Source organism: Excalfactoria chinensis, chromosome 1 (assembly GCF_039878825.1).
Source record: "Excalfactoria chinensis isolate bCotChi1 chromosome 1, bCotChi1.hap2, whole genome shotgun sequence".
Classification (NCBI taxonomy): Eukaryota; Metazoa; Chordata; class Aves; order Galliformes; family Phasianidae; genus Excalfactoria; species Excalfactoria chinensis.
In genome coordinates, this window is record NC_092825.1 from 158260756 (window position 1) to 158287744 (window position 26989).

The 26989-nt window shown below is 40.5% G+C and overlaps 2 protein-coding genes across 3 annotated transcripts in view; one reads left to right on the plus strand and one right to left on the minus strand.

The window, feature by feature from the left end:
* Positions 1-8025, minus strand: part of CAB39L (calcium binding protein 39 like) — a 45139-nt gene extending 37114 nt beyond the window's left edge. The window contains exons 1-2 of one of the 2 annotated variants that reach the window (XM_072359876.1): positions 7857-8025; positions 7429-7639 (exon numbers count right to left, since the gene is read on the minus strand). The gene's annotated coding sequence lies outside the window, so the exon portion shown is untranslated. Of the gene's footprint in view, positions 1-7428; positions 7834-7856 lie in introns of those variants that run through there. The other variant, XM_072359867.1, reaches the window with a different exon arrangement.
* A 16100-nt stretch (positions 8026-24125) lies between these two features.
* The window catches only part of SETDB2 (SET domain bifurcated histone lysine methyltransferase 2), a 31201-nt gene continuing 28337 nt past the window's right edge, over positions 24126-26989 (plus strand). The window contains exons 1-2 of the mRNA XM_072343086.1: positions 24126-24417; positions 25097-25156. Coding sequence (XP_072199187.1) covers positions 24402-24417; positions 25097-25156 — 76 coding nt within the window. The 5' untranslated portion in view covers positions 24126-24401. The remainder of the gene's footprint in view (positions 24418-25096; positions 25157-26989) is intronic.

Genomic DNA, 26989 nt, shown 5'->3' on the forward strand with positions numbered 1-26989 from the left:
ACTCTTGTTAAGGCAAGTAGTACTTTATAGGGAGAGTACAGCACCAGCATGTACAACAGGGAAAGGAAAAAAATAAACAAATTGAGTATTTTTCAACTCTTTTCACAACAAAAGACGACCATCATCACCAAACCTCCTCACACATATTTAACACATTAGCACAGCACAAATGCATAAACAAATCCCTTCCACTTCCTTGTTCCTTTTCAACTCATATAACAACGACAACAGCTACAACAACAATAACAGAAAAAAACTTTATACAAGATGTTTTAAAGAAGAGAATTAAATGAGGGCAATATATGATTTAAAAATCGTAATAGCACTGTGTCATGCTTTTCCCCCCATAGTCCCAACCAACACCTCTCACTTCAGGGTCCATCAGAAGTACAACCCCACTTGTGCCATATATCCCTATGTTAATAACCCCAATACACCCTATGGAATATATATGGTGTTACAAATATAAATAGCAATCACATAAATAATCAAGGACAAAATTCAAACATGAGAAGAGTATTTAAAACAAATCATAAAAGCAGCTATTCAGATTCTGTCCCAACATCTTATTAAAAATATTTGCAGATTATCTTTACAAGAACAGTTCCTATGACACAAAGGAGACATTTAAACCAGAAGTTCCTTAATAATGTCAAGAGTTGGTGAATTTGTAGATAGCTTCTCACTTGTCGCTAGGTCAGTTTTACAGAGATATTCTCATGTTCAAGTTCTGAAAGCTCTCCTCCTTCAGATTTCCATTTACAAGCTCCTCATGACTTGCTCCAAGCTAATTTTCATTTCTGCAGTTTTGGCTACGTAACCTTCAATACTTGGCTGAGCTCTCAACGAAGGAGTCAAAATGAGTGCTCAGTGCTGCTCCCATGGAGCTCGAAACTGTGATTTTTGGCAGCACCCTCTGACTAGCAACAGAGCAGAGTCACACCTCAACTTGCCAACGTGCAAGACTGAATATTGGGTATACTCATGACTAACTCATTTGGGAATGCTCTGCTATACACAAGCACTGGAAAAGGCTGGGCCTCTCATCACTTAGCTCACTTCATCTTACAGGCAAAGGCAGTATTATACAACACATTTGTTTGAAAGCTGCTAGCAAGCACCAAGCACCTTGTAACCTCACACATTCCGCAATTAGCTCAGTACTTCAGAACACACAAAAGGGACCGATTCTGCATATTTTTATTATTTGTAAAGGCAAAGCATGAGCATGTGAAGATCTGAGACAGGCATCTGGTGAGCAGAACCTTCACTGGCAGGATGCATGTTAGAAGAAATACCATCAAGGTGTGGTAGGGTTGCTCAGATTGCAACAGACATTTTTTCATCTTCCCCTCTCTTAGAGGTCACTACACAAGGAAAAGCAAAGGGGGAGATAATTTGTTACACTGAAGCAGTCATGAGTTAAAAATTATGAGTCTCAAAAAATATATCTACATATCTAAGTGACATATTGCTATGAGCTACAAGTATGCTTCCTCCCAAAGAAGTAACCTACATAGCCATCTAGAGTATATTGTATGTAAATAATCACTAATTTTGCTACAGTCCAGTAACCCAGCTAGCACTTTTCCTCTGTACAGTTCATCTTATGACTGAGACACCACAGCAATGCTGAGTGATAAGTGAGCATTTCACTTCATACCCTACCACTGTTCTGATCACAATGGCAAAAACTGCTGATAATGTGGCAGGAAGGGACTCAAGAGACTGTTTAGTCCACCCCCCTTCTGAGAAGAGACAAGACTCTGTTTCACTTCATTTATCAGTCTTACACACAAAGCGAAGCATCCACTGTATATGGAGAGAAATACAGAGAAAAAGGGGAATAATGGCCATTAAAAGAGTCCCAGATGTGCATCAAAGACCTCTCTTAAATTTAGGACATGTTTTTTTTAACCCATCAGCATCTGGAAATAGATGATCCATCCCTTAGATAATACTGGCAACTGAAGGTTACTGTTGTATTCAAGACCCTTTTGCTTTTCCCTGCTGGAGTATCCTACTGGATATACACTATTCACGGATACAGCAAGAAGCAAGAGGTGGTAAAATCACTTTGCCAAGATTTGGAAGTTGTACCACTTTACCACTTAGTCTTAGCACCAAGTATTCCATGGGGCACACTACAAATCAAGACTCCCTTCCCTAAGATTTGTTTCTCCTGAGTGGATTCACAAGCAACTGGCAAAGGGTGTATCCACAGCTGTGGCACTTCTGCCTCGTCCTCCTCCTCCTATCAGCTCTCTGCTCTTTAACCTTTAATTTGAAGCTTTTTTCTTCAGTAGAAGCACTAATCTGGTTTAAATTCCCTATTCACTTTGTGACTTATTTTCACTTTGTTTTTTTTTTCAGAACACATTATTTTCAAGATATCTAGCCCTCTGTTAGAGTTGCTTAAAACTGATTAGTCAGTTCAGAAGTTGCTGTGGGAAGAGAAGTAGGATGAGAGATGGATAGTGTGACCATGAAAAGCTTTGTTTCTTATAGCAATCAGTCTGAAAATAATTGAAATACAAAGATGAAAGATAATCAAAAAGAATGCTATAAAGGCCTATCAGAGGTAGCTCATTCTACAGTCTCTTATTAATGAAGTACAAGGCAAAGAAAATACAATAGATCCCATACACCTGACATGAAAGGACATTAACTTGAATACTAAAAAAAAATAAGCTAGCCAAAGGAAAATTACCATGTAAGTGGAGACTGATCCTCTGAGAAGGCAATAGCAATTTTGCAAGAGGACCTTATTTAGAGAGGCACAGGAACTGAGACCCTACCAAAAAACTATGATGACTCAAAATAGGAAGACACAATCAATACCAAAGAGGACTGGAATACCATTGCGGAGAAACCAGACAGCCTTTAGGACTGGAAAAGTAAAAATGGAATAAAAGCTAAAAGTAGAAAGTATCAGACAACATACAACAGGAGGGCAGATGAATGTCTGCTTCAAGACGTCTTTCCTGAGAAATGACAGATACCTGGTCACTACACTCATATTTTACAGATGAGATAAAGACAAATCTGTGATGAATTAAAAAGTAATCTTCAGTAGAAATACAAAGGTATTTATGCTTTTGTACAAAGTACTGATGAAACCCCATGTGGAATACTGTACACAAGTGAATGTACAAGCCAAATAAAACCAAAGTAAGCTTAGAAGAAAAACACAGGGAAGCCCAAGAAGTTATTTCAGCCAAAATAATAATGTACTATTTGTACACAAGCGAATGGCTGCGAGCTACCAATGAATAAACTACAGCTAAAAATGTATAGGTTTCTAACCATTGGAGCTTTGAGATTTTGAAATAACTTACTTTCACAGGCACACTACAGAGCATCTGTTCATAAATTTTTGACACTGTTGTCTGGCAGCAAGGGACAGAGCTGAATGAGCCCCTTTCTTTCCTACTTTCTAGGAAAACATTTTCCATCTAATGGTTGTTCAGCAGCATACGTTTTTATAACATCAAAAATGCACTGTAGTCATTTCTGAATTCCTAATAGTGGAAAGCCAACTTATAAAACATCAGTTGGGATGATGTTTCATGCGAAGCTTACAAGGTGAACAAAAGAAACATCTGTGTCTCACCGTCCTGACTCTCACAGCCTTTGAAAGCGCCTCTCCCACTCACAGGGGAAATGCTCTGGCAGCACCATATAACGAATTATGGTTTCCAAAGTCTGCAGTTGCCATCAATACAAACAGAACATTTCGGCCTTCAGTGCTGGGGAGTCCAATACTTCTTATGAGCCTTACCTTTATATAAATACTTTCAAGGAATGCTTGTTTGGGGTTGGGGGAGGGAGGGGAATGTGTTGATTTTCTTTTAGATTAGTAACAGAAGCATCAAAAGATAATTTTAAAGCAACACTTTCTACACATCTTGCTGCATCTGTTCAAGCCCAAAAAAAAAAGAAGTATTTCACATAACCCAAAGCAATAAATTGCATCCAGAGGCACATGAGGTTTACAAGAAGTGAGCTCTAAGGATATCCGGTAGCCTGACTGAGATAACATCCCTTTATACTCAGAACATGCCTTCCCTCAGAGGCCTCCAACTCTGCAAGTACTTAATTAAGATGGAAAATGCTCTTCCAAAAATGCTGTGTGAATACAGTTACTCCCCTCCCTCTGCAAAGGGAGAAGCTGAAGCACAGAACATTGAGAATGCTTACCAAAGTCCACGTTAAAATAAATAAATAAATAAATAAAAATCAGTGGCTGTGCCAGGAATGAAACTTAGATTGTTTAACATTAAAGCCTATGCTTTACCAGTCTTCAAAATCCCTCTTCTGCCAGTTTATCTGCTCACAAAGAGAAGGTGCTGGAAAATAAAATCAGTGCAGCTTGAGCTCCTCAATACAGCTATGAAGCACACTATGAGATCTACTTCTGTTTACAGGCACTCTCCACAAGTTCTTTGCTCTTTATCATATACTTCCTTAAAAGATTACAGCACAGCTGATCTTGTAAGAAAATGATGGAAAAATGCAGACAGCAACACCATCAGCCAATCCCACTATAATGTGGCTCAGTTAAGTAGTTCAAAAACAAACACCTCCTGCCCACAAAGGCAAGAATGAGAGCATGTGATCCCATCAGTGCATTCTTCTCAGATGTTCCTCCGGACAAGCAATTTGCTATCCAACAATGAATGCGAGAATAATTTCCTTCCTCTCTAGTATCTGACATTACCCTTTTCTTAGCTCCTAACCTTCATCTACTTATTTATCAGAATAAAAGCATTACATTAAGTTAGTACGAGTGAGATCTTCTTTGGAAATAAAGGCTTTCATTTTCCATTCACATCAGTGTGCCTAGAAGCCATATATTTTAGGCCTGAATTAGTACACTTGCTTGGTAATTTTGCCCAATCAGTCTCTATATAATGAAAGAGATACTTTATTCACACTTCATGTCTCCCTCCAACAATATTTCAGAAGGTTGTTGCAATTAGAGTCAGGAGCTCAAACCAGGAAATAGAAGATTACTGATCACCTTGACAAGTCTGCGCAGTCCACTCACGTGATCCATGCTACCTTTGGCAGGCATAAGGAAACAGACCTACCCGAATAACTTCACTTGAAAATCCGCAACAAGCTACAGATTTTGCAAAGTACATTGCAAGTCAGACAACGGATTAAAAGAAGAGAGGACAGTTTTGAGGATAGGTTCAATGAATGCTACCTGCTTCCAACAAATGGTGTTTTTTTAAAACTCAGATATTTATGAATAAGCCTTGTTCTGTTGGTTACTTGTTGCGTTTCCAGTCTTGAAAGTTCCTGCCTGATACAAAGGCGAATTAAACTTTACCTGAAACATACAAAACCTTGCAGTAATGCTTACTACTACTGCCAGAAACACCTTTGTTAACAGGTTGTAAGCATTGTAAAGATCATAGAGGATAGCTAGATGGGTCTAAACTTAATGTGCCTACCCCTGTAAAATAATCATAAAATAATATTATGTAGCTCTTCAGTACTATGAAACCGAAGGTGCTCGTGGTAGTCTTCCACTGCAATGCTGTGATGCAGCTCTACAGAAGCAATCGAAGAAAGCAATAATTTCATTTCAGTTAAATATTTGAATGCCCGTTCAATGAGCGACAAAAAATACAATACAGTCTTTCAAACAGTGAATGGCCATCAGGTCATTGAGGCTGCAGTTTGATAAGCCCTTTGTTCTGTGACAGTGCCATCCTACTCCATGCCTACTCACAGCCCTACACCTGGACTGGTGTAGCTCTTTGCTGGGCCATGTGGTGAGCCACATCAGGGAACAAAAAACAAGCTGGTGGGGAAAAAAAAGGTCAAAACAGGTTTCTAGTCACTTTTTCCAGAGTCATACAAAGACATGAGCCAGGGGAAAAAAGGGGACGGAAGAGGTACAGGGGGGACATGGCTGCTGAAGCAGTCACTGCAGCTCAGATGTTCATCAGCCAAACTTTTTGACTTTGCTGACTAGTGTCCTTTTATTGCAATAAGGTCTTTGCTAACAGATACATTATTATAAATTACTTATTATAAAATAATGCTTGTGCACACCAATGCCAGGTAACATTCAGGTTCTAAAACCTTGCAAAAACTGCATCCTGGGTTACCGCACTCATACCTTCCTCAGCCATTCTTGTATCACACAGACTCTCTCACTCATGCTAACAGACTAATTAGAATTATCAGGTTATTAACATTATCAGGTTATTTGCATTGAATAAAACTAGAAAGATAAGAAAGCAGTGGATTTTACAGCCACTATAACCAGCAGGATTAATTAGGTAACAGTATTTGGGATCCCTGTTTCCATTTGTCAACATGACGTCTCTCAAACCTAAAATATTAAGAATTCAAGCCTATGCCTAAGTACAGTCCACAGCAAAAGTCCCACAAACTCTGTCCTGCAGAAAGGGATCACTAAGCCTAAGACTCTGAGGTACATATAATTCTAAGATAACAGCCCTTATCAGCTTTTCATTTACATAAAGTAAAAGGGAAACCAGGTTAAATTTCCATTTCTAGTAATAATAATAACTATAGGAATAATGGAAAATAGTAACATAATTTAAATAACATTGGCAGCGACCAAGAGGGAACAGGACTTCCTCTAAATCCATCAGTGAGGAACTTTAACACTACTTTTTGTTCAGTATTATTGAGTTACCCCTCTATACAGCATTAACTTGACCATGTCTTCAGCAAGCCTGATGTGCTGCTTTAGTAGCTTCAGAATATATGAAAATAATTCACCGTAGCAGTAATTTCACTTTATTGCAGTAATTATTCCAAGACAATTGTTCACAGAAAACTTCCATTAAGCTCAAGGGAGGTTCTGCCTCACTAAAATCCTCCCCACAAATAGCCCATTTCATGAAATTAGAATTTCAGGTTGACACGACCTATTGGCTATAAATAGCAAGATGGCTGATTTACATATGCAGTTTCTTGTGACAATTCACACACATGCTCATCTTACATTCATCCCTAGCAGCTCCTGAGTTTCTTATGCAAGTGGCTGTGCTCTCAGTCCTCTGCATCTCAGGAGAGAGTTCGCAGCTGCAGGCAGTCAGCAGAGAGGAGCAAGAGCAATGATATATTGCAGATATTTTATTTTTGGAAACCACACTGTAAATACACCCATTTCCAGAGATATTCCATGGACACAGAGGGTTTGGTCACCGAGCCAGTCCCTTATGTAACAGAAGGCGTATTGTTTAGGATTGCCTTCTTTTTAAAAGCCACTCCTGGTAACACAGTTTACAAAGCTATAAAAAGCTAACGGCGTAACTATAGAGAATAAATAAATGAGCGGTTTATTAGGGAAACGCTATTTCTAACTAGAAAAAAGAAAGTTCTGTCCAATTACTGAACTTCATGGAATTCGAAGGGATGATGTCGGCCGGTACTTACTGCGTGCAGGAGGGTCCAGGCGTGCCTAGGCAGCACAGCGCGGCACCATGGCGAGGTGCTGAAGACAGCTCTCTGCCAGCATGGCCAGTCAGGGGGGCTTTCAGTTCTCTCCCATCTAATGTCAGCTTTTCCTCCTTCTTGACACGTGGAGGGGAAAGCAGATTCCAGAATTCAGCCTCTCGCTCTCCTTCCGCGGAGCAACTGTTTCCCTCTAGAGAAGCGTGAGCAGCAGTGAGCGCCAGAGCATGCACACACACACACTCACACACACACGCGCACTCAGAGCAGCTGTAAATTTCCACTCCCCTTTCCCCGCAGCCAGACTCTCTCGTGTGCCAGGGGCAGCTCTGCCTCAGCTCTGAGTAGCCCCGTGGCTGGCTGTGCAATGTTCCCACCGCCCTCCCCGCTTCCCACTCGCTAGCTCTCGCCTTTCTCATGGGTTCGCTCCCCCCCTTTGCCTCCCTCCACGTCAGAGGATCGCGTGTAAAGCGAAAGAACACGGATGGAGCTCCGCTGAGAGATCCTCCTCGGGTTAAAGGAGAAGATGAAACAAATTTCACATCGCTGCTGTAAGTTTCCATTCCCCTCCCAAGTCTCCCAGTGCACGGGGGGCAGCTCTGACGGTCCTCGCCCCAGTCACGTGGCAGAGGCTGCTGCAATTAAATTATTCACCTTGCTTTCCTGCTGAGAATGCAAATGAAGGCGCCCAACAATGGTTTGTTTTGACAAGATAAAGATAAAACCAACACGCTAACGCATGACATCTTTCAGTAGAAGGAGTCCTGCCCAGAGGAGACGAAGTTACTGCTCTTTCCTGCCGGGCTCTGTTTCTAACATGAAGATCAGAATTGTTTCTTTATCAAAACACTGTGGGGAAAAGAACAATTAAACTGCAGTATATTCTAAACTAAACTTCAACCTCGTGGGGAAGCACGGTAGCTTAAAGCATCTTTATAAGGGCTAAAGAGACAGGGGAAAAAAAAAAACACCCATGCAATTAAAATATTCTGCACTAGTCACTACCAGCTGTTATCATAGTGCACTTATAGAGCAGAATGCAATTAAGGGGATTTTTAATGCTGCGTTCTTCTTTCTCAGCAGCTACTCCCCAGCAAGTGCCACAGACATCAGAGCAGCCTGAGCTGAGCCCTGCCCACAGCACAGGGTTGGAACTGGGTGGGCTTTAAGGTCCCTTCCAACCCAAGCCGTTCTATGGTTCTATATCCAAAGGGAGGTGTGAGTGGCTGTCTGAAGCTATATCAAGAGTGGGGGAAGGAAAAATCTCGACCAGGCACCACTAGCACTGTAGGATACTGAAATCCATCCCCATACAGAGCTTGGCCAAGCCCTGGAACGGATGCTAACTGAGTGTGCATTTATGCTGAGATCAACAGCCTGGGGGGAGATTTCACCTCCTGGAGTCCTCCTGTCTCCTGCTCCATAGAGCTAAGGCTAACTCAAGTGCCACGTTATTCAAAGTAATTCTGTACATTACAACAATTGCTTGAGGAAGCTAGCCTCAGCCCTGCTGCACACCAGAATTAGACAGATGCATTTAGGGCTCACCTCTGGTCACTATTCACAGCCCTATGTTACAGACAGCAACAAAACAAGTATGGAAAACACCTTGGAGAGGTGTTTTGGAGGAGTACAGCAGAAATATTCACCTTTTATAGGGCAAACATCTTTTGCCCACCATCCTAGCTCCTAACCAAGGCAAAAAGCAGTAATGAAAATCCCACCTTTGAAGGGGAAAGGATCAGCAGCATGCCTGGCTTCAATCATTCTGCTATTTTAAGCACAGGGAGGCAGCAGTCCCTGCTCCCTGAACCTCACAGCACACTTGTGCATTTGCACAGGAGGTGCTGAGCCATCTTCAGAGCAGCAGATTTGTGCTCTTATCTGTAAAGCGTGTTGTGATTTGTGCCTGTGCTTTACAAAACACACCATCAGAAGATGGCATTCCTATGGTTTTGGATTGCCCTCAGCAGCACTGGGAATGAATTAGTGCTGCTCCTTCTGTACCCAAAAGCACTGCAACAGGTGACACCAAGTGGCAATTTTTGTCCTCAACTAGTGCAGTGAAGTAGTGGTGAAATATTATCTTTAAGTGGTATTGACTGCTGTTGTTTGGTATTGTTTGTTTTTAATCTTGATATCACAGCATTTGAGTAAATGTCGTAGCTAGATTTAAATGGTAAGAACTCTGCCCTTGGGCTACTACTGAAGGGATTGGCTTTTCCTAAGAACGCACAATAATACAAGCATGTTAAATCATCCCTGGGGGTGTCCAAGGAACGATTGGATGTTGTGTTGAGGGACATGGTTTAGTGGGAGTTATTGGTGATAGGTGAATGGTTGGACTGGATGATCTTTTAGCTCTTTTCCATCCTTGGTGATTCTATGATTCTATGATTCCTTTCCAGTACATAGTTTTCTTTTTAAGATAATTCATTTTTCTTCTCTTTATCTGAACTCTCCCTCGGGAAATTATATCATATCTATACTATATTCATCATTTCAACAAATACAAAGATACCCCTCTGTTACCCCTTGGAGCTCAATGTTGGTGGGTACTAACCTGAAACTGCAGGAATAATCACAAATAATGTTTTAGTTTAAACCCCACTGGATGTTTTAGTTACATATTAAGGGACACCACTGAATAAAGGGTGTATCACAGCATTAACGAAAGTATTCATAGCACATTCTGATTGAGAAATGCTCTACAGGCATAAAAACATCTATAAATATTACCTGGTTTTGTTGTTGTTGTTTTTTCCGAGAAGTTCTTAAATATTTCAAAAGAAACAATGTTTTCTTCAATTTGTAATTTGTGGCCATCCCAAGTAGAAGGATGATGTAATTACGGATAGTCAACAATTCTTCATAATCTAAAAGTACACTGATACAAAAAAATGTCTGTGCACTGCTAAAGGATCCCAGCCTCCATATGTTTAAATTCAACTGTATTTGCTTCCTCTAAAGTGATGAGAGACCTCAGGCTAATACATGGTTAGAGTACTTTTGAGAAATGTTTGTCCTTGTTTTCTTAAATTATGCCATCTAGTAAAGACCAACGGGGGAAGAAAACAGAAGGCATTCCATTATTCCTACCCTTTGTTTTCTAAAAGGGGAAAGAGAAATTAAGGAGCTTGAACAGTGAGTGTGGTAGCAATAAATTACAGAGGCAGACGATAAACAAGTAGTAATGTATATTAATTCTGCTCATTTAATCACCCACTAACAGTCTGCCTACCTCCTCCAAGATTACTCCCAGCATTCCAAAGCCCTAAGCAGCCTTAGATAACAACTAGAAAAATGTCCTTCCTTCCTCCAAAATGCTCAGTGCCCAGACCCTGGGCAATCAGTATTCAGTTCTACAAAGCAGCAAGTTGGTATCAAGATATCAAGAAGTGAAACGTTAAAATACTAAAAAAGATTAAATAAAAATAAAAATTAAAAATCCCCAAACTAAAGGAACCCACCCAAAAGGATTTCTTTCTATTCTTATAGAGCCCAAGACATCGAAATTATGGCAGTTTATCAGGTATGGAGTGAGGGGACCAGAACAAATGACTTACATTATCTGCCCTACAGAGACATCACACTTCAAGCACTTGGCTTTACAACAAAACAATACAAGAAGTGTATTCAGTGACACTTCTAAAATCCCATAAAATAAGAGATTTTGCAGTAACTTCGTTCTTTTGTATTGTAATACAAACCTGCTAATGCTCGTTTTTCCTCAAACCCCCATAATGTAGCCGTTCTACACTGATGCCACTAAAACTTTTCATCATCTACTGTTTATCTCCAGCAAACACACACACCGCACTGAAAAACAAGTTTACATCTGTCTACTCACTCAAACACAAAAGGTAAAAAGGGGTACGATATGTAGAGAGGTAGGTCTTTTTTCCTTTACCCAACTAAAAGGCAGCCAAGCGTCTGGCCTCTCTCAGAACTAGAAAACTGAGATCTCTGAACTGAGTGTGTGGAAATAGAGAGCAGTGACCTGCAGCTGTGTTGTAGATGAAGTAAGCAGTAAGGATTAGATGGATGCTTTTGTGCAAGCTATTCCTAAAAGCACAAACGTCTTCGATGTCTCCCCTCTTCTTCCTCCTGGCTCCCTCTAGTGATCTTAAACACACACTGCGTTTTCTTCTTTAATGCAAAGACACGTAATTAGTAAAGGTAGCTATTTTTCTGTTCTGCTTCGTTGTTTTACAGACCTGCACTAACTCTTATAAACTGCTGTTAACTTTCTCCTGAATTTATTATTCCCAAGTTCTTCATTTCAGCATCACACATCAACACTGACCGTTCTACCAGAAATCAGAAACGTTTATATATAAAATACTTCAGGTATGAGCCAGCATACTTAAAATTTACTAATTTTAAAGCCACCTATCAGCTCTGTCCTTTCAATTAGTTTAAAAAAGGTACAGTGAAACCTTTTCCATGTACATTCACCCCCCACCCCAAACAAGAACATCTCTGAAGAGGTCATATGACCAACAGCTGAAAAATGAAATACAGATTATGTTTATGCCTACCCTAAAAAGTCACTTATAAAATGTTAATCACATTCCTTATCTACTGTGACCCAACATAAAACATGATTAAGAGTCATAGTGGCACTCCCATTTTTATGAGCGGAGAACATTACCGTGAGGAACTGTGAACATTCTGACACGACAGACTGAAACAAAAAGTTGTCCTCCAAAAACCAGTAACTTCCTGAAGGAAGGAACGCAACCTCCCTTCACAGAAGTACCACGGGACACCCAATTCTATAGTTCATATCACAGCACACACACACACAAATCATCTGCCATAACAACAACCAAATTTCCTAATAATGCTCTAAGCGTATCAGTGCATATTCATCTTACTCTAATGCTGATTTGCCACGTAAGTATTAAGACAGACCAACTGATCACTGATGACAATAATTACATGTAACACGTGGCTCTATTTCTGAGAAGAGAGAAGATGAGTTGGGAAAATAAAAAGCAATAGATTGAGACTTTTCCTTTACTGACCAGTTCTACAGAAGCTCAAAACATTTTTCATCACATGCTCTCAAGATTACTTGCAAACAAACAAAATTAAGCTTTATTTAAACCAAAAGTTAAATGCTCCCATGAGTAATACCGTTTTAGCATGAGGAAATCGATCTGTCACTGAGTAAACACACAGAGATGTGCATTCTAAAATGCGTTGTTGAAGAATGTTAGTAGACAGAAACCAGAACCATCATTCTGGATGACATTCTGGGACTTGATGGAGTCAAAGCTCCTAGAGCAGCTGACACCAAATACAAAGTAATATGTATATACATACCAGAAGAGGGACCACCTTCATCTTCCAGCTTCTGGCAGTTGGCATCTTAGAGACTTCTTAAAGTGCCATCCAAAATCACCATGCTCAATAGCTACCAATGGCTCCACAACCATTCATTTTAAGGATGCAAAACCAGAAACTTTCTCTTGGGAGAGTTTGAAATTATATCGGCAATACGACACAGCAGATTGCCTCTTCCTCTTAAGACTCACCAGTTAAGAGAGCTGAGACAGCTGTTCTATATGGATAAGAGACCAAATAAGACATCAGCAACATCAACAATTTACTACATTCCACTCAGTTACTTCTTTAGGGTACCAAAGCCAAAATTTACCCACAGAACTGCTGCATTTTTCAATTGATTGCCTCAAACGAGAGAATAAATACTACCAAAAAGTCCTATGCAGAAACAGGATGTCGTGCGAATGAAGAAATGAGTTTAGACCAAAGAAACCAAGAGTCAGTTCCTATTTGTGTTGCACATTTCTCTGAGAACTTGGAAGAGTCACTTAGTCTCCTCACGGGAGAAGAAATGCATCAAAGAACATAAGGTGCTTTGGCATTACAGTGATAGAAGTAAAATAAACGCACTAGGCAGTACATAGCCTGCTGCTCCCTTTTATTGCAGATAGAGTCAATATCCTGACAGTTTCTGTGATGTACATCACCACAAATCATACCCACAGACATAACAAACTTCTGAGACTCCCCCCATATAAGTTCAGTATCCTACAAAAGCAGGCAGGCTGAACCAAAGATGTAATAGTACTACACTACTACACTAAAAGTCCATTGTGATTCTATGATCAAGTCCAAACTGTACAGTCATTGACTCCAGATGTCCTTCCTCTTGACAAACCATTAAGTACATTCATCACTTGGCAGACTGTGTATATACTTGCTTGTACATAACAGATCCACAGCCAGTCACTGGATGCCTGCATTTTCTGTCCCACAGTAAGGATAACAACATGACTATAACAGCATCTTACCCCCTGTTGTGTGACAAATGGTCCTTATTATCACAATCTCCCATTGTTCATTTTAGCCACATCTTCCTCTAGTCTCACAATAGAGTACTCCAATGCCTCTCCAGAAAGAGATGTTGTCCATCCTGAAAAGAACTTCACTACATAGAGCCAATTAACCTGCATGGTATTCCATGAAATTCAAGGATGTTATGCCTCACTGAGGAAATATTATCCGTTCACATTTCCACCCTACTACAACCCATCTACTGTTCTCTCCATCTGTGCTGCCCAGCAACTGACGTCACAAATTAATTATTATGCCAAGCAAATACAACCACTAAGTGTCCAATTATGGGTCAAGTTCCTTTATTTTTAATTAACAAAGCAGAGTCATTCCTAGACCTCCTGAAGTGGAAGCAGGCCCAAGGCCCAACCGGCAGTTTTAGTGCAGGAATTCTGTACTGAATAACATGCAATACTGTTCCTGCCTTCAGAATAACCTCTGTTTTGATAGCTGAGGCACCTGTGCCTGCTTTGATTCTGCTCCTGGGTAGCCTTAACAGTGAAGACCCCTGACAGGTTCCAGCTTTGGATGCCGGGAAGAAAAATCACTCACCATATGACATAAATGGTAATACCTAAATATACAGGTTGCATCAGGTCAAATATAGTGATGGAAATCTTCTTAGGCAAACATCACTTGTCTGCACATCTTTCAATGCAATCTGACAGCTCCTTTATTACTCAGCATACAGATCCATTGTTAGACTCACTGGGAACAGCTGAAGAAATGTCAGCTGTCTCATGATAATGGTGGATTACATACCTGCTCTCTTTCTACAGAAATAACTTATTTTTTCTCCTTTGTGAGTTTTTCAGTTTGTTTGGGTTTTGCATTTTGGTTTTTTTTCAGAATGCAATCCCAAAATAACAAGGAGACAAATCCACCTATACACCATATTAACCAGAGTGTCTGATCCAAGACACTGGAACTGTAGGCCTGGTAGTGGAATTATGACAGAAAAGCCCTGAAACCACTTCCTTAAAACCAACAGTGTTCACAAGGACATCAAATTTTGACCTACATTAGTGTCAAACTGAGTGTGCATCCAAACACCAGTGAAAAAGAAAAGGCTTATGAGTCCTGTGAGAAAGTCATGTACCAAGGGTCAGACTACTTTAACTTTCCATGACCAGAACAAGATAGTCTCTACTAGCTGTCAGCACAGGATGAAATTACTTTCACAAGCACAAGAATTTCCACTGTAATGTTTCAGCACACAAAGACCTGAATCCAAGCAGCTGCATATTAGCCAAGTAAGTAGAGACATAAATATACGCTATTTCATAGAATCATAGAATCATAGAATTACTCAGGTTGGAAAAGACCTTGAAGATCATCAAGTCCAACCGCAGCCTAACCGGTAGCCTATCTCTTAAAAAACAACAACAACAACAACAAAACAACCACAAAACAACACCACAACAACAAACCTCTGCTAAATCATATCCCTGAGTACCACATCCAAACGGCTCTTAAACACATCCAGGGATGGCGATTCAACCACCTCCCTGGGGAGCCCATTCCAGTACCTAACCACCCTTTCTGTAAAGAAGTTCTTCCTAATATCCAACCTAAACTTGCCCTGGTGCAACTTGAGGCCATTTCCCCTCGTCCTGTCACATGTCACTAGTGAGAAGAGACCTGCCCCACTCTCACTGTAAGAACCTTTCAGGTACTGGAAGACGGCAATAAGGTCTCCCCTCAGCCTCCTCTTCCTCAGACTAAACAGCCCCAGCTTCCTTAGCCTCTCCTCATAGGGCTGATTCTCCAAGCCCTTAACAAGCCTCGTTGCCCTTCTCTGGACATCTGGATATTTAATATCTTACTGTTTAACTCAGGAACCACACTACCTATTTCTATATTTTTCTGTTTAAAAATGGATACAGATTACATGGCTAGAGAATTTCCAATTAACATGTAATGATAATCTTTGACTGCTTACACAGAACCAGCTTTCCTTTCAAAACTACAAACAGCCTCAATGCTTCATACAGACTTACAAAATAGAACATTATTTGGAGATAAAGTTTGAAACAGATTTTTTTTTTTCTCTTTCTCTTCTCAAAACAAGAAATAAATATACTAAATATAAAAATATAATTAAATAAATATTAAATTAAGGAATAAAGAAACAAAAAACCCACAATTAAATCACCAACCAGCAAAGAACCATTCTGATTTTCACAAAGCATTAGTTACTGTCTGGAACAGCTTAACAGCTCCATGAACAAGAGCTGCTTTTTAAAAGATCTTAAATCTTGACACTCATTTCAAATGCTGGAGAAAGTTTGTCCACCAGGAAGCTAGTACAACAGTTATCTATCAACCACTTTCATCTTCTCCTTTATGAACGTTCACGTTATCTTTTACATTCTGCATTTTACGCGACTTCTGTATTCGCAAGAATATGCTGCCAGAAGGCTTTCCCCTCTGTTTATGCACAGATACTAACCATGATCAAATGACTTCGACAAGTACCAGAATTTCCTTTTTTGTCACCATCTACAGTAAGTGCACAGATATGCTTTCCCAACACCTGCAATCAGTACCTACTTCACTTCCAAAATATGTCTGGAAGTGCATCTTTCAAACTTGATTATATTCCAAAAGTAAAGTCAATAACATTGGAAAAGAAATCTATTCTGAGTTCAGTGTACTCAATTACTATCAGCTCTTGGCTGCCACATCATATATGGGGGTGTCTTTCAACTGTCTGCTGCCCATAGACTCTAGTACTTTGCAGCGCTGTTTCCGACAGTACTGTTCCTCAGTTTTAAGGTGCATCCAGTCTATTTTTCATACTGATTAACTTCCCAAAGCTGACTCTGAAGGAGTCAGCCAATGTACTCTTTGATTCAATCAAACATATGAGGCTATGCCATGCTTTGTCATTCTTATGCTCTAAGCAGCCTAGACAAAACTTGTCAGGAAGGATTTTGCAGTTCATGTAACTGTGGATTTGTTTGAGGCTGGGTTTTTTTGCAAACAATCATCCAGTAATCACATATCACAGCATTAGATAGATCTTAATTCAATGATTTTTCATCAAGTCTAACAGCTTCATGAGTCAGTTTCCTACACAGTACGTCGATCCCTTAATCTATCTGATGCTTTAGATCTTCTGTAATGCTTGTTTTCAATTAATCATATTGAATGGCAGTTGCTACATATCAGTAGTTCGGTTTTTGGAAAGTTTTTTATCAGCCACTTAAAAAAAGATTTTCCTCAGTTTGCATAAATTTGTAATAAGAAATTCTAAGTGTTCTCTGGAAGCATTCAAAGCATCTCTGGAACCATTCAGCCCCTCCCTGTGAGCAACCTGGACTAGAGGGAGGAGTCCCTGCCTGTAGCAGGAGGTTGGAACTTGAAGGTCCCTTCCAACCCCAACCATACTGTGATTCTATGATGCTTTATGTTGCTGTTTATTGCTACAATGTGAAGGATTTGGTCATTGTTATATGATTATTTGTATTTTCAGTTCTATTTATGCTACAGATGTACATAGCAGTTTTGCCCTTTCGGCATCACTATCGTCAACACTAGTGCAGCTATTAGGCATATGTCACTGCTATTTTTCTTCCTGTTATTTTCAGAACTGCTCCTTAATTAGCCTTCTACTAAAAAGCTTCTAAAGAAAATATGGAGAGTTTTCTTCAATCATCTTTAAAAAAACTGAATTTATACACATCATGCATCAGGAGTAGTACACAGTTTAGCAGCCATCTTCTCCCATGACCTTATGAACTGTGACAAGAGAAGACAGTTTACAGGATGAAGAGTTCAATGACAGAGAGGAAAAACAATGGGCAGAATGTTTTCTCAGTATTTAACTGCCTCCCAAGAAACTAGAATAGCATGAGGGTATCTTGGGAAATCCTCTGGTAAATGTTTTCCTTTCCCTGACAAAAGAGGTTTGCACACAGATGAACTATAATGGCATATACATTTTATATTCATATCAGACTTTTTATTGAAGAGAAAACCTTCACCAAAAAGAGTGTATCCTACCTAAACATTACCAAGTCTGTTTCACCTGAGTTCACTCCTTATTTGACCTCAGCATTCATTCAAATCTCAATGTCTTTGATGACCAAAAGCATTTTGTCATCTACTTTCCTATTTTACCCAGGGCAAATGGTTGCAGTAGAGGAGTACAGATGCCTCAGGCTTTACAGACTTTAACACAGATTGCAGTGTAAAAGACACAAGACCAATCAATGCCTTGCAGATAAGGAAGACTAGGAACTAAGGTCAACACAATTTCTATGTAATAAGCTTCTAACTTAATGTGATTGGTTACATTAACTCATCTGTCAAATAAAAACATACAAGCCCACAAAACCAGAGTTTTCCCAGAGCCTGATTTTACGATACACACAATACATTTGCCTTGAGAGATAACTACAAACACCCCCCCCACACACCCCCCAGCCTGTAAAACTTAATGTGATGCTTTATTTGGAACAAAAATAAACTAAGATATTCAGATGCAGATGGCTTCTCTAGTATCCAAAAGTAGCAAGTAGCCCATGACCACCTCTAACTTATTTGCAGAAGTGAAAGACAGCTGCTTGATGAACAGTGAAGTCTAGAAAACGAAAGTGTGCAATTAGAAAGGTACACTTGAGAAGAGAAAGCCGATACAGCCATGTCTCCCTGCTGAAAAATGACTAAGTCCTAACAAAGAGCTGAAGGTTACACGTTGCTAGGATCACTACAGTTGCTGGAAGACAATTTCCATTTTGTGTTATTTCAGTTTCTCCATATTCAGGACCTTCCAACACTCTTAAGAAGTCACACGTAATGTCTTTCCAACTCTTAAACACAACTGAACTACACAGCTGCAATAAAACATTACAGCTAAATTTGTACGTGTTCATTTTTCATGTGCTCTTGTGCTAGATTGACGGGTGGGGGAGGGGGCTACGGAAAATTTGTCAGTCCAACAGCTATCACTCAACTGGCTCCATATTTCAAAGCTCAGTTATGCAGTATTGGTCCATATTCATACACATTCCCTTCCCTCACATCCCCTCCCTTCCCTTCTTTTGGAAATAAAAAAGTACCTGGTTATTTAGCATTTTCTTTCATCTAAATTATGGCCTCTTCGAACAAGAAAAGCAAGAAACAAACGTCACTAATATCAGTGGATTTTTTTATATAAAGCTTATGCTGCAATATAATCTAAACATGCCATTTCACAATTAAATTGCTCTAGGAACATATGGCTACCAATCCATCATCTATTATCACTCAGTCTTTGTCTGGGTATTGTATTGTAGCAAATAGTATGCTCATACTCTTCAGTGCCAAACTCATATATTAGAACTAAGCTCAGCCAGCCAGCACACTGCTGGAAACCTGAAGCACATTTCTTAAGAGAAGGTGTTGCAAAGGTTTAGGTTCACAGTTCACTGTGTCTATTCAATGCTGCTATTCAGTTGTAGTCACTCAAGAAATTTACAGCAAAAACAACAGAATTTAAATCCAGCTGCTACTGAAAGAAGCCCATCCAATTCCACTTCTCATAGAAGGCTGGAAAGGTTTTGGTCTAACACAACCTAAAATGCAGAAAAATGGAATCTTAGGTCATTTCTGCTGTGCAATGAACACCTTCCACGATAACCTGTATACAGAGCTCTGCACAAACCTGGAGGTGGCTCATTCTTGGCAGTTGCACAAACGCTTTAAGCTGAGACAAGAGACGCTGACAAGAAAATTAGAAAGCAATCCACCTTCAGATGCTAATTTTTGCCCCTTGGCCACCCCCAGTTCCCTGAGAGAAGCAGAAACATCAAGAGATTGCACAGCGAATTAGATGGGGAATTTTATTCAGATAAAAATAGCTGAAACAAATAAGTAATTTCTTTTAAACCCTAACCAGCTCTCTGAACCAGCTCCATTAAGCAGCCACACAAATTAACAGGGCTGAGTGAAGCAGTAAGAACAGAACCACTCCATTGTTTGACAGTGCCAAATTTAAGTGTACGTGGGATTGTGTCTTACCTATAAAGCTTTTTCATTGTTTCCTACAGCTGTAGTAAAAAAAAAAAAAAAATTAGCATATTTACAAACATATTAACTTCCAGTTTTATTTGAAAGTGGTTACTACATCTATACAATCTATACACAATAATTACTTCAGTTTTGCTAGGCTGATGGGCTTTGTTATGTCAGGTGCAACTCTAAGTGAGGCACCCATTGCTTTGTGGTTGCACTCACCTATCAATCACCACACATCACAATGAAGGCTTACAAACCTGCCTGCAAACCCACAGTGCCCATCAAAACAATTATTTTATGAATGCTAGTTTTACCTCAGAAAATATCAGGGTCATTTATTTATTTTTTTTCAGATAAAAACGTAGTTGCATTCATGGAAAACAATTAAGATAAATAGGGTTTCGGGCATCCATTTATTTTTAGTTCTCATACGCATCTACAGCCTGGTTTCCAGAGATCTCAAGAACAACTGTAACCACAGGCTTTCAGGACTCTTAATCTATCCCAGTCACCCAAAATCAGAGAACATAGTTTTAGGTCTGATGTCTCAGTGTAATGTAATATAAGTGGGTTGTGGCTCAGGAAAGACATCTCATGCTCCTTAACTTCACCCAGTATTATCTAACACTTAAATCAGTCCTTTATTACCATGTTCACACAACTATCTGGAATCTATGACAGCAGTTAATGCTGAGACTCTAAGACAGAAACACAGCTAAAATTGAAAACGGTTCTACAACACAAACAGGCCATAAAGATGAAATATATTACATTACCAGTCTCCGAATGCGGACCTTGAAAATTATGGCAGCTAGTAGATGGTTAAGACTTTCAGCACATTGGGCCAGACTCCAAAGCCCTCAAACTAGTTGGTAATTAACAGATATCTAGGTCCTCCACATGAAAGAAGTCTTTTGTTTTAATGGTGACACAATTTTTTTCTTTCCTTTTCATAGCAAGTCTCTGCGTGTGTTTAAAGATTCCCTCGGGGTGATTCACAGTTTATGATGTTGGGAACCGGAATTTCTAAATAGATTTTTTTTTTTTATTTTTAATTGCCAGGAATGTGAACATTCTTAGAACACAGGTAGAACAAAGCCATTTAATAAGACCAGTGTCTTCCACAAGAACTGAATATGCCTTTTGCTTGATTAAATAGCTAGAAAAATCAATACCCAAAACAACTTAATATTACCTAAAAATTAACATATCTACAAACAGTAACAGAACTGCAAAACATAGCACTGTGGGCCTGTAAACACTGTGCAGTATTTAATAAGCAACATTCTTTCAGAGAACACTAGTGTGCATCTTCCTAGATAATGTATAACTGTCATACATCTATGATACGTCTAGGATAAACTGAACATATTTTGTAAAGAAGCAATGATATGTACAAAATTATCAGCTATTCTCTGATTTTTTATCTTTGCCGATACATATTAGATGAATGACAAACAACAGACTACCTATAAACCAGACTTAAACTAATCAATGCAATGAAAGAGAAAAGTACTTCAAAGTCGCCTTTTGAAAGAATGAAGTATGGTTACCTACGCTTATCTGTAAGGGAATGAGTTAAATCACAAAGGATAAAAGCAGGATGTGCAGAGAAAGAGAAGGTGGAATTATCAAGATGAGATGAAGGCTTCCAGAAGAAAAATGTCAAGAAAACAAAAAGACAATCCAGTCAGAAAAGAACAAAAAGCTACAAGAGAAACACGAAACATTTTCAGACTGTCTGTGGCTTTCACTGCTTCACTATATTCTGAAGTCTGACTGGTGTCTCTGTACCTCACCCATGCTTATCTGGCCAAATGAGGATATACCCAGATCCCATTGTACTCAAGGTGTTAAAACCATCTCTGGAAAAGAGATCTGAAGAAACAGTTGCTTTGGGGTCAGGTCAGCTTCCTACTCAAAGGAACCATTTATGGTCTGCCTACCTAAGCAACTGTTCATCTTGATTCACCACACATTACTAAAACCATGTAATAAAAAAGCAAAATTTACCTGCTCAATAAATCATACCACTAACTTAACAGTTAATCCTTTCACTGTCATTTTAACAAGGTGTAAATAAATGTGTAAGCATGTGGAATGGGCTGTCCTCACCTTTAGATGCAGTCAGCCACTCCAGGTCTAGGCTGCAGAAGCTGGCGTGCGAGTCTCAAGATCATACTGCTACTAGAGGAGTGCTGTGGGCACGTCACTGAGACGTCTCTTCAGCACTGCTTGTGAGTTGGGGAAAAACTGAGCTCACCTGCTCAGCAGTACAATTTGCTGCCTTGTAGATAGCATATCTTACAGCTCTAGATAAAAAACAAGGAAATTCAGTTATTTTACACAAGTGACGTGTTATAGTCTTTAAGAAAGACCTATTTCCCTTTTTTTTGTCAAATAATACACATACAAAATCCCTATTTCTTTTCTGTTCTACAAATATGCAGTCATGCCTCTGATTTCTATCATCCCTAGCTCCTAATTAAAAGCTTCTGAGTGATGTTAATAGTTTATAGGAAGTAACACAGATAACATTAGCTTCACATGTAATTGACAGATATCAGGCAAAGACCTTGTTGTGTGACAGACTGAATAACATCAGTAGCTTGCTCAGAGCAAAGGGAACACCTTTCTTGGTGTTGCATTAAATGACTCCATTGAGTTATATCGTTTTTATTGGTACCAAGTAAAATTATGGTCAGATTTCTAATAGTTGTATTTCAATACATTCTAGGTAGAAAAAATAAAAACAAACTTGAACTCATTTGCTGCTGATGACCGTGAAGCAAATGGAAACTATATCATCATAAAAATCATTAGCTTCCTAAGCATAACAGGCAAGCAGACATATACAGTCATGGTACCCAAGCAGAAATATGAATATTTAATAACATTAGTTGCTTATAAGATCATCATAGAATCACCTGGGTTGAAAAGGACCACAATGATCAACCAGTTTCAACCCCCCTGTTATGAGCAGGGTTGCCAACCACCAGACCAGGCTGCCCAGAGCCACATCCAGCCTGGCCTTGAATGCCTCCAGGGATGGGGCATCTACAATGGATGGCTATATGGATGGCTATACTGTCTTCACATTGCAGATTAATGCTTACCACAGTTTCAAAACATGCACGCACACATCAGAGGCTGCTTAGGAGAACCTTATTTCAGGAAGTACAACATATGCCTTTTAAAATAACTTGTCATTAACACAATCATTACAATGTTTGGCTCCATATTCTTTGTATTTGATATACTCTTTGTACAGGCTGTAGCACCACAGGCACTTTGTATCATTCAGGAGTCACTTGCATGCGTGTGTGTATAAATAATTCAGTGAAATAAAATTAGTCTGCAGTTCTAGGGCAGTATATTCCAGAAGGAAGGAAACTCTGCACTCCAAACTGCTACAGGAAAGGAATCTCTCTTTTTCAAACATAGACATAAAAGAAGTAGCAAAAAAGCAGCAGTGCTAAAACCACAGCGTGTTCCCTTCCACTTGCACAGCACTTAAACCAATCTCTCAGGCCTTTTATTCAAGTAGGTCAATTTTAGCCTGAGAAATCATCGTGTGTTGCCACACACTAAAGCTCATGATGTATTTTTGTTCTAAACTCTGAGGGCAATGTAAATGTCTGTACTGATGTGCTCCGCATCAAAATAACAGCAGTTGTTTCAGGGGATACAGCAGCAAGAGCAAACAACAGCAACAGTGGTGTTAAGTAACTCAGGTGTTTACCGAGTCTTTTAATTTATTATCTTGGCTGGAAGCAAAGGGTTAAACATCCCCTCAAAGCTTGCTTTTATTTCTGCCACTTCCCCACAGGTGCCCAACTACAGAAGTACCCTCTCACAACCCACACGGCGTGAGGCACTGCATGACCAAGCACCTCAAACCAGACTAGTCCCAAAGCAAAGCTCAGCTCCCCTCACCCCAACTGCCAAGATGGCGGGGCAGCACGAAGACGGCGACACCCCCAACACACCCAGCCCCAAACTCGCCCCGCCCACCCAAGATGGCGGACGCCCCGATCCCCTCTCCTTCCCTGAGGCCATCCGGCGCCCTCCTCCCTCTCCCGCGCGTTCCCATTGGTCAGCGCGGCGCACGGCGACCCCAGCCGCAACCAATAGCAACAAAGACAGCCCAGCCACCCGCCGTGAGCGGCCCGCCTCCTCCGCGCAGCTATTCGCTCGGGCGGCCCGGCCCCGCCTTGCGCATGCGCAGAAGGTGAAAGGCGATATAACGAAGGTAGCTCTGCGCACGCGCGTAGTTGTGTGTGCTTTGGCGCCCCCCGGCGGGCGGTGACGAGGCAGCGTGTGACTGAGGGAACGGTGTGTGACTGAGGTAACGCCGTGTGCCCGGCTCCGCTTCCACTCCTCTTCATTCTTCGGCACTCAGCGGAGCTGCAGCCGGGAGGAGAGCGAGCGGGTTCGTCCCCACTCGTGATCTTCGCCTCATGTCGGCCCCGGGCGGGTGCGGGCGCTGGAGGGGCGTTCACGGCCCGGCCTGGATGCCCCTGCACAGCCGGGGCCGGACGGCAACAGCTGCACGCAGCTCCCCAGCCTGAGCAGCGCCCCGCGACATGGAGGGGAACCGAAGTAAGCCGTAGCGCTGTGAAGGCGTGTTTTTAGCGGTCTCTAGGCAGGACCTGTGAGAAACTTTACCGCAGGACTCGTAAGATCTCGTGGAGAGCTTCGCTTTTTCTCCTTTCTCGGTCGAACGAATGGAATATGTGTGCCAGAATCCCGGAGGAGCACGTGGGAATGCTGAGAGGATTATACAGCTGGGTGTGTTTGGTGCTGTGTCATTAGTGGTTATGGTCAGAAAGCTGATAGCTGACGTGCAGCTGAGAAATGCTTTCCTTTAGTGCTTCGTTGAGCATCTGTTGTGAAACAGATCCAGTAGGTTTCTGACCTAAAAAATCGCGACCTTTGGTCTTTTTGCTGTGTTCGGCTTACTTGCAGTACAGCTGTATTAGTTAAAAAGGGGGAAATGGGAGCTAACAGAAGGCAGGGTTTGCTCATCTGAACACAAAGTGTGGGTCACCTCACAGCAGCATTGTGATGGTAACCTCTGTATGCTTGAAACAAAAGAAAAAGCCTTCCCAACTTCTTTCGCTTCAGCTTTCTTCTGCTCTATCTTGTGTTTCTGTGTAGCTTCAAAAGCAGGAGGACTGTTTCACCGCAGTGCTTTCGCTCTTGTAAAGTGCTGACGTATCTTTTGGTGACAAGCTTTATTTCTCATCTGAACCTCTTGTCCATTCTGCACCCCTTGCAGTGCTGCGTGACTGTGCTGAAGACAAGAAGTGTGCTACTTCCAGGAAAGAGGCAGCTGAAGGTAGTATAATTCACACTTATGGAGGGAATGGGGAACGTGGGCTTTGTCTGACGCCACTTGGGATATAAAAATGGTAACTGGATGGCTACAGTTCCAGCTTATATCATGTACCAATAAAATGTGTCAGCACTATGGGTTTTTCATAGGAAATACCCAAGTGTTTTTGTGGCTTAGCCTGCTTTTTTCTTGCTCTAACTTCATTCTCTTGCACAATACTGAAAGAGAAAGATATATGGTCACAAAGATAGAGGGGAAAGAAAATCCCCCTGGAAGCAATAACCTCAACCAGCTTTAGAAGTACTACCACCAGGTGCCAGTCTGTGCTCTGAGGCATCAGCTGGTTGAGACTGTTTTGAAGGCTGAGAAACTGAACACATCCTGTGTCTGTTCATTCCATGTCCTCCTGGCTGAGATCAGCAAGAGCAGCATTAACACTGAGGAGGAGATGAATGATGTTCACATCTGTTTCTTTGAAATTAAAATTATGCTATGAATTTCACAACTTTAGCAGCTGGAGTTTCAGAGCACTCTAACATGAGAAGTGAGAAAGTCTTTCAAGTTGAGAGACTTGAGCAGGACAAGCAGTAGTGATGTGATCTGTTTGCTTTTGGCCTGTGCAAGGTCAGAACTGATCCAGAAATGAAGGACTGTTCTGTCACCCTGTCATCTAAAGTGAATCTTCCACTGCTCTTTACCTTATTTTGTAATTACATCAGTGTCTAAAAGCAGGTAACCAATAATGGCAACAGTTTTAATCTGCCACAGTGACATTTTTTTGAATGATATTTCTGTATATGTATTTTTTAAACAAGGATATTATGTGTTTGTTTCCCAATGTATTACATTTGTGATACAAGTAGACTGAGCAAGAGGGTGGTAATGGCCCAGAGCACATGTTGTCCAGTCAACAGTGTACTATTCCAAGAGGCTTTTATACATATACTTGCCATTCCTGTGAATAAAAAAGCTTGTTATACATTGTTTAGAGTTAATGCCAGATCAGTAATATTATAAGAATTACCTTCAATATTGCCTGTTTATGTTTAATATTAAGTTTTTAGCTGCTGATGACATAAGCATCTTGTGGAGTAGTGACAAAGGGTTGTTACTTTCCTGACCCTTTTGAGAGTAACTGTAGGCTCTGTACTGACACAGCATTACTTGGCTTCTGTTGTATTGAGCAATAAGGTCATTCTTTGCTAAGGGACAAAACAACAACTTTTTACAAGCCTTGCAGTAGTGCTGCATCTTGTGACTGCTGGAGCAGTGTCCTTGTGGCACATTTGCCAGCCATAGCTTGCTGTCTGAAAATGGTTTGTAAACCTTATGTGGTGACAGTGGACTGTAGCTATTGAAGTGGAGTGGGGGACATAGATTTACTAATTAATGCTTAATAATCAAAGATGGGAATTGTTAACCAAAGCAGAGAACGTGCTCACTTTTCTAACATGGTCTGGTGACACAATGAGCTCTATTTTCTTTTCAGAGTCCTTGCCAAACATTTGAACTGTTTTCGTTAGCAGGCTTCATACCTCAAATGCACATTCTTGGAAGAGCAGAGATATGAATTATTTGTAATGGAGAAAGGAGGTGTGATGTAAGGGGCATTTTAGCTGTTGCAATTAATTTACTTGGTGAGCAAGATTTATCAAACTGCTTTTATCTGAAAGTATGTTCAACATTTTATCCCTAGAAAGTTTACCAAAAATACTGCTTGGGCAGGATGGTCAGCTAAGGAAGGGTTTGGCTAGAAACTATTCACAAATGTCTTTTCTGTAGTAATACACTCAATTCATTCCACTGAAAAACTGAAAACGTTCTCCCTTGTCATAT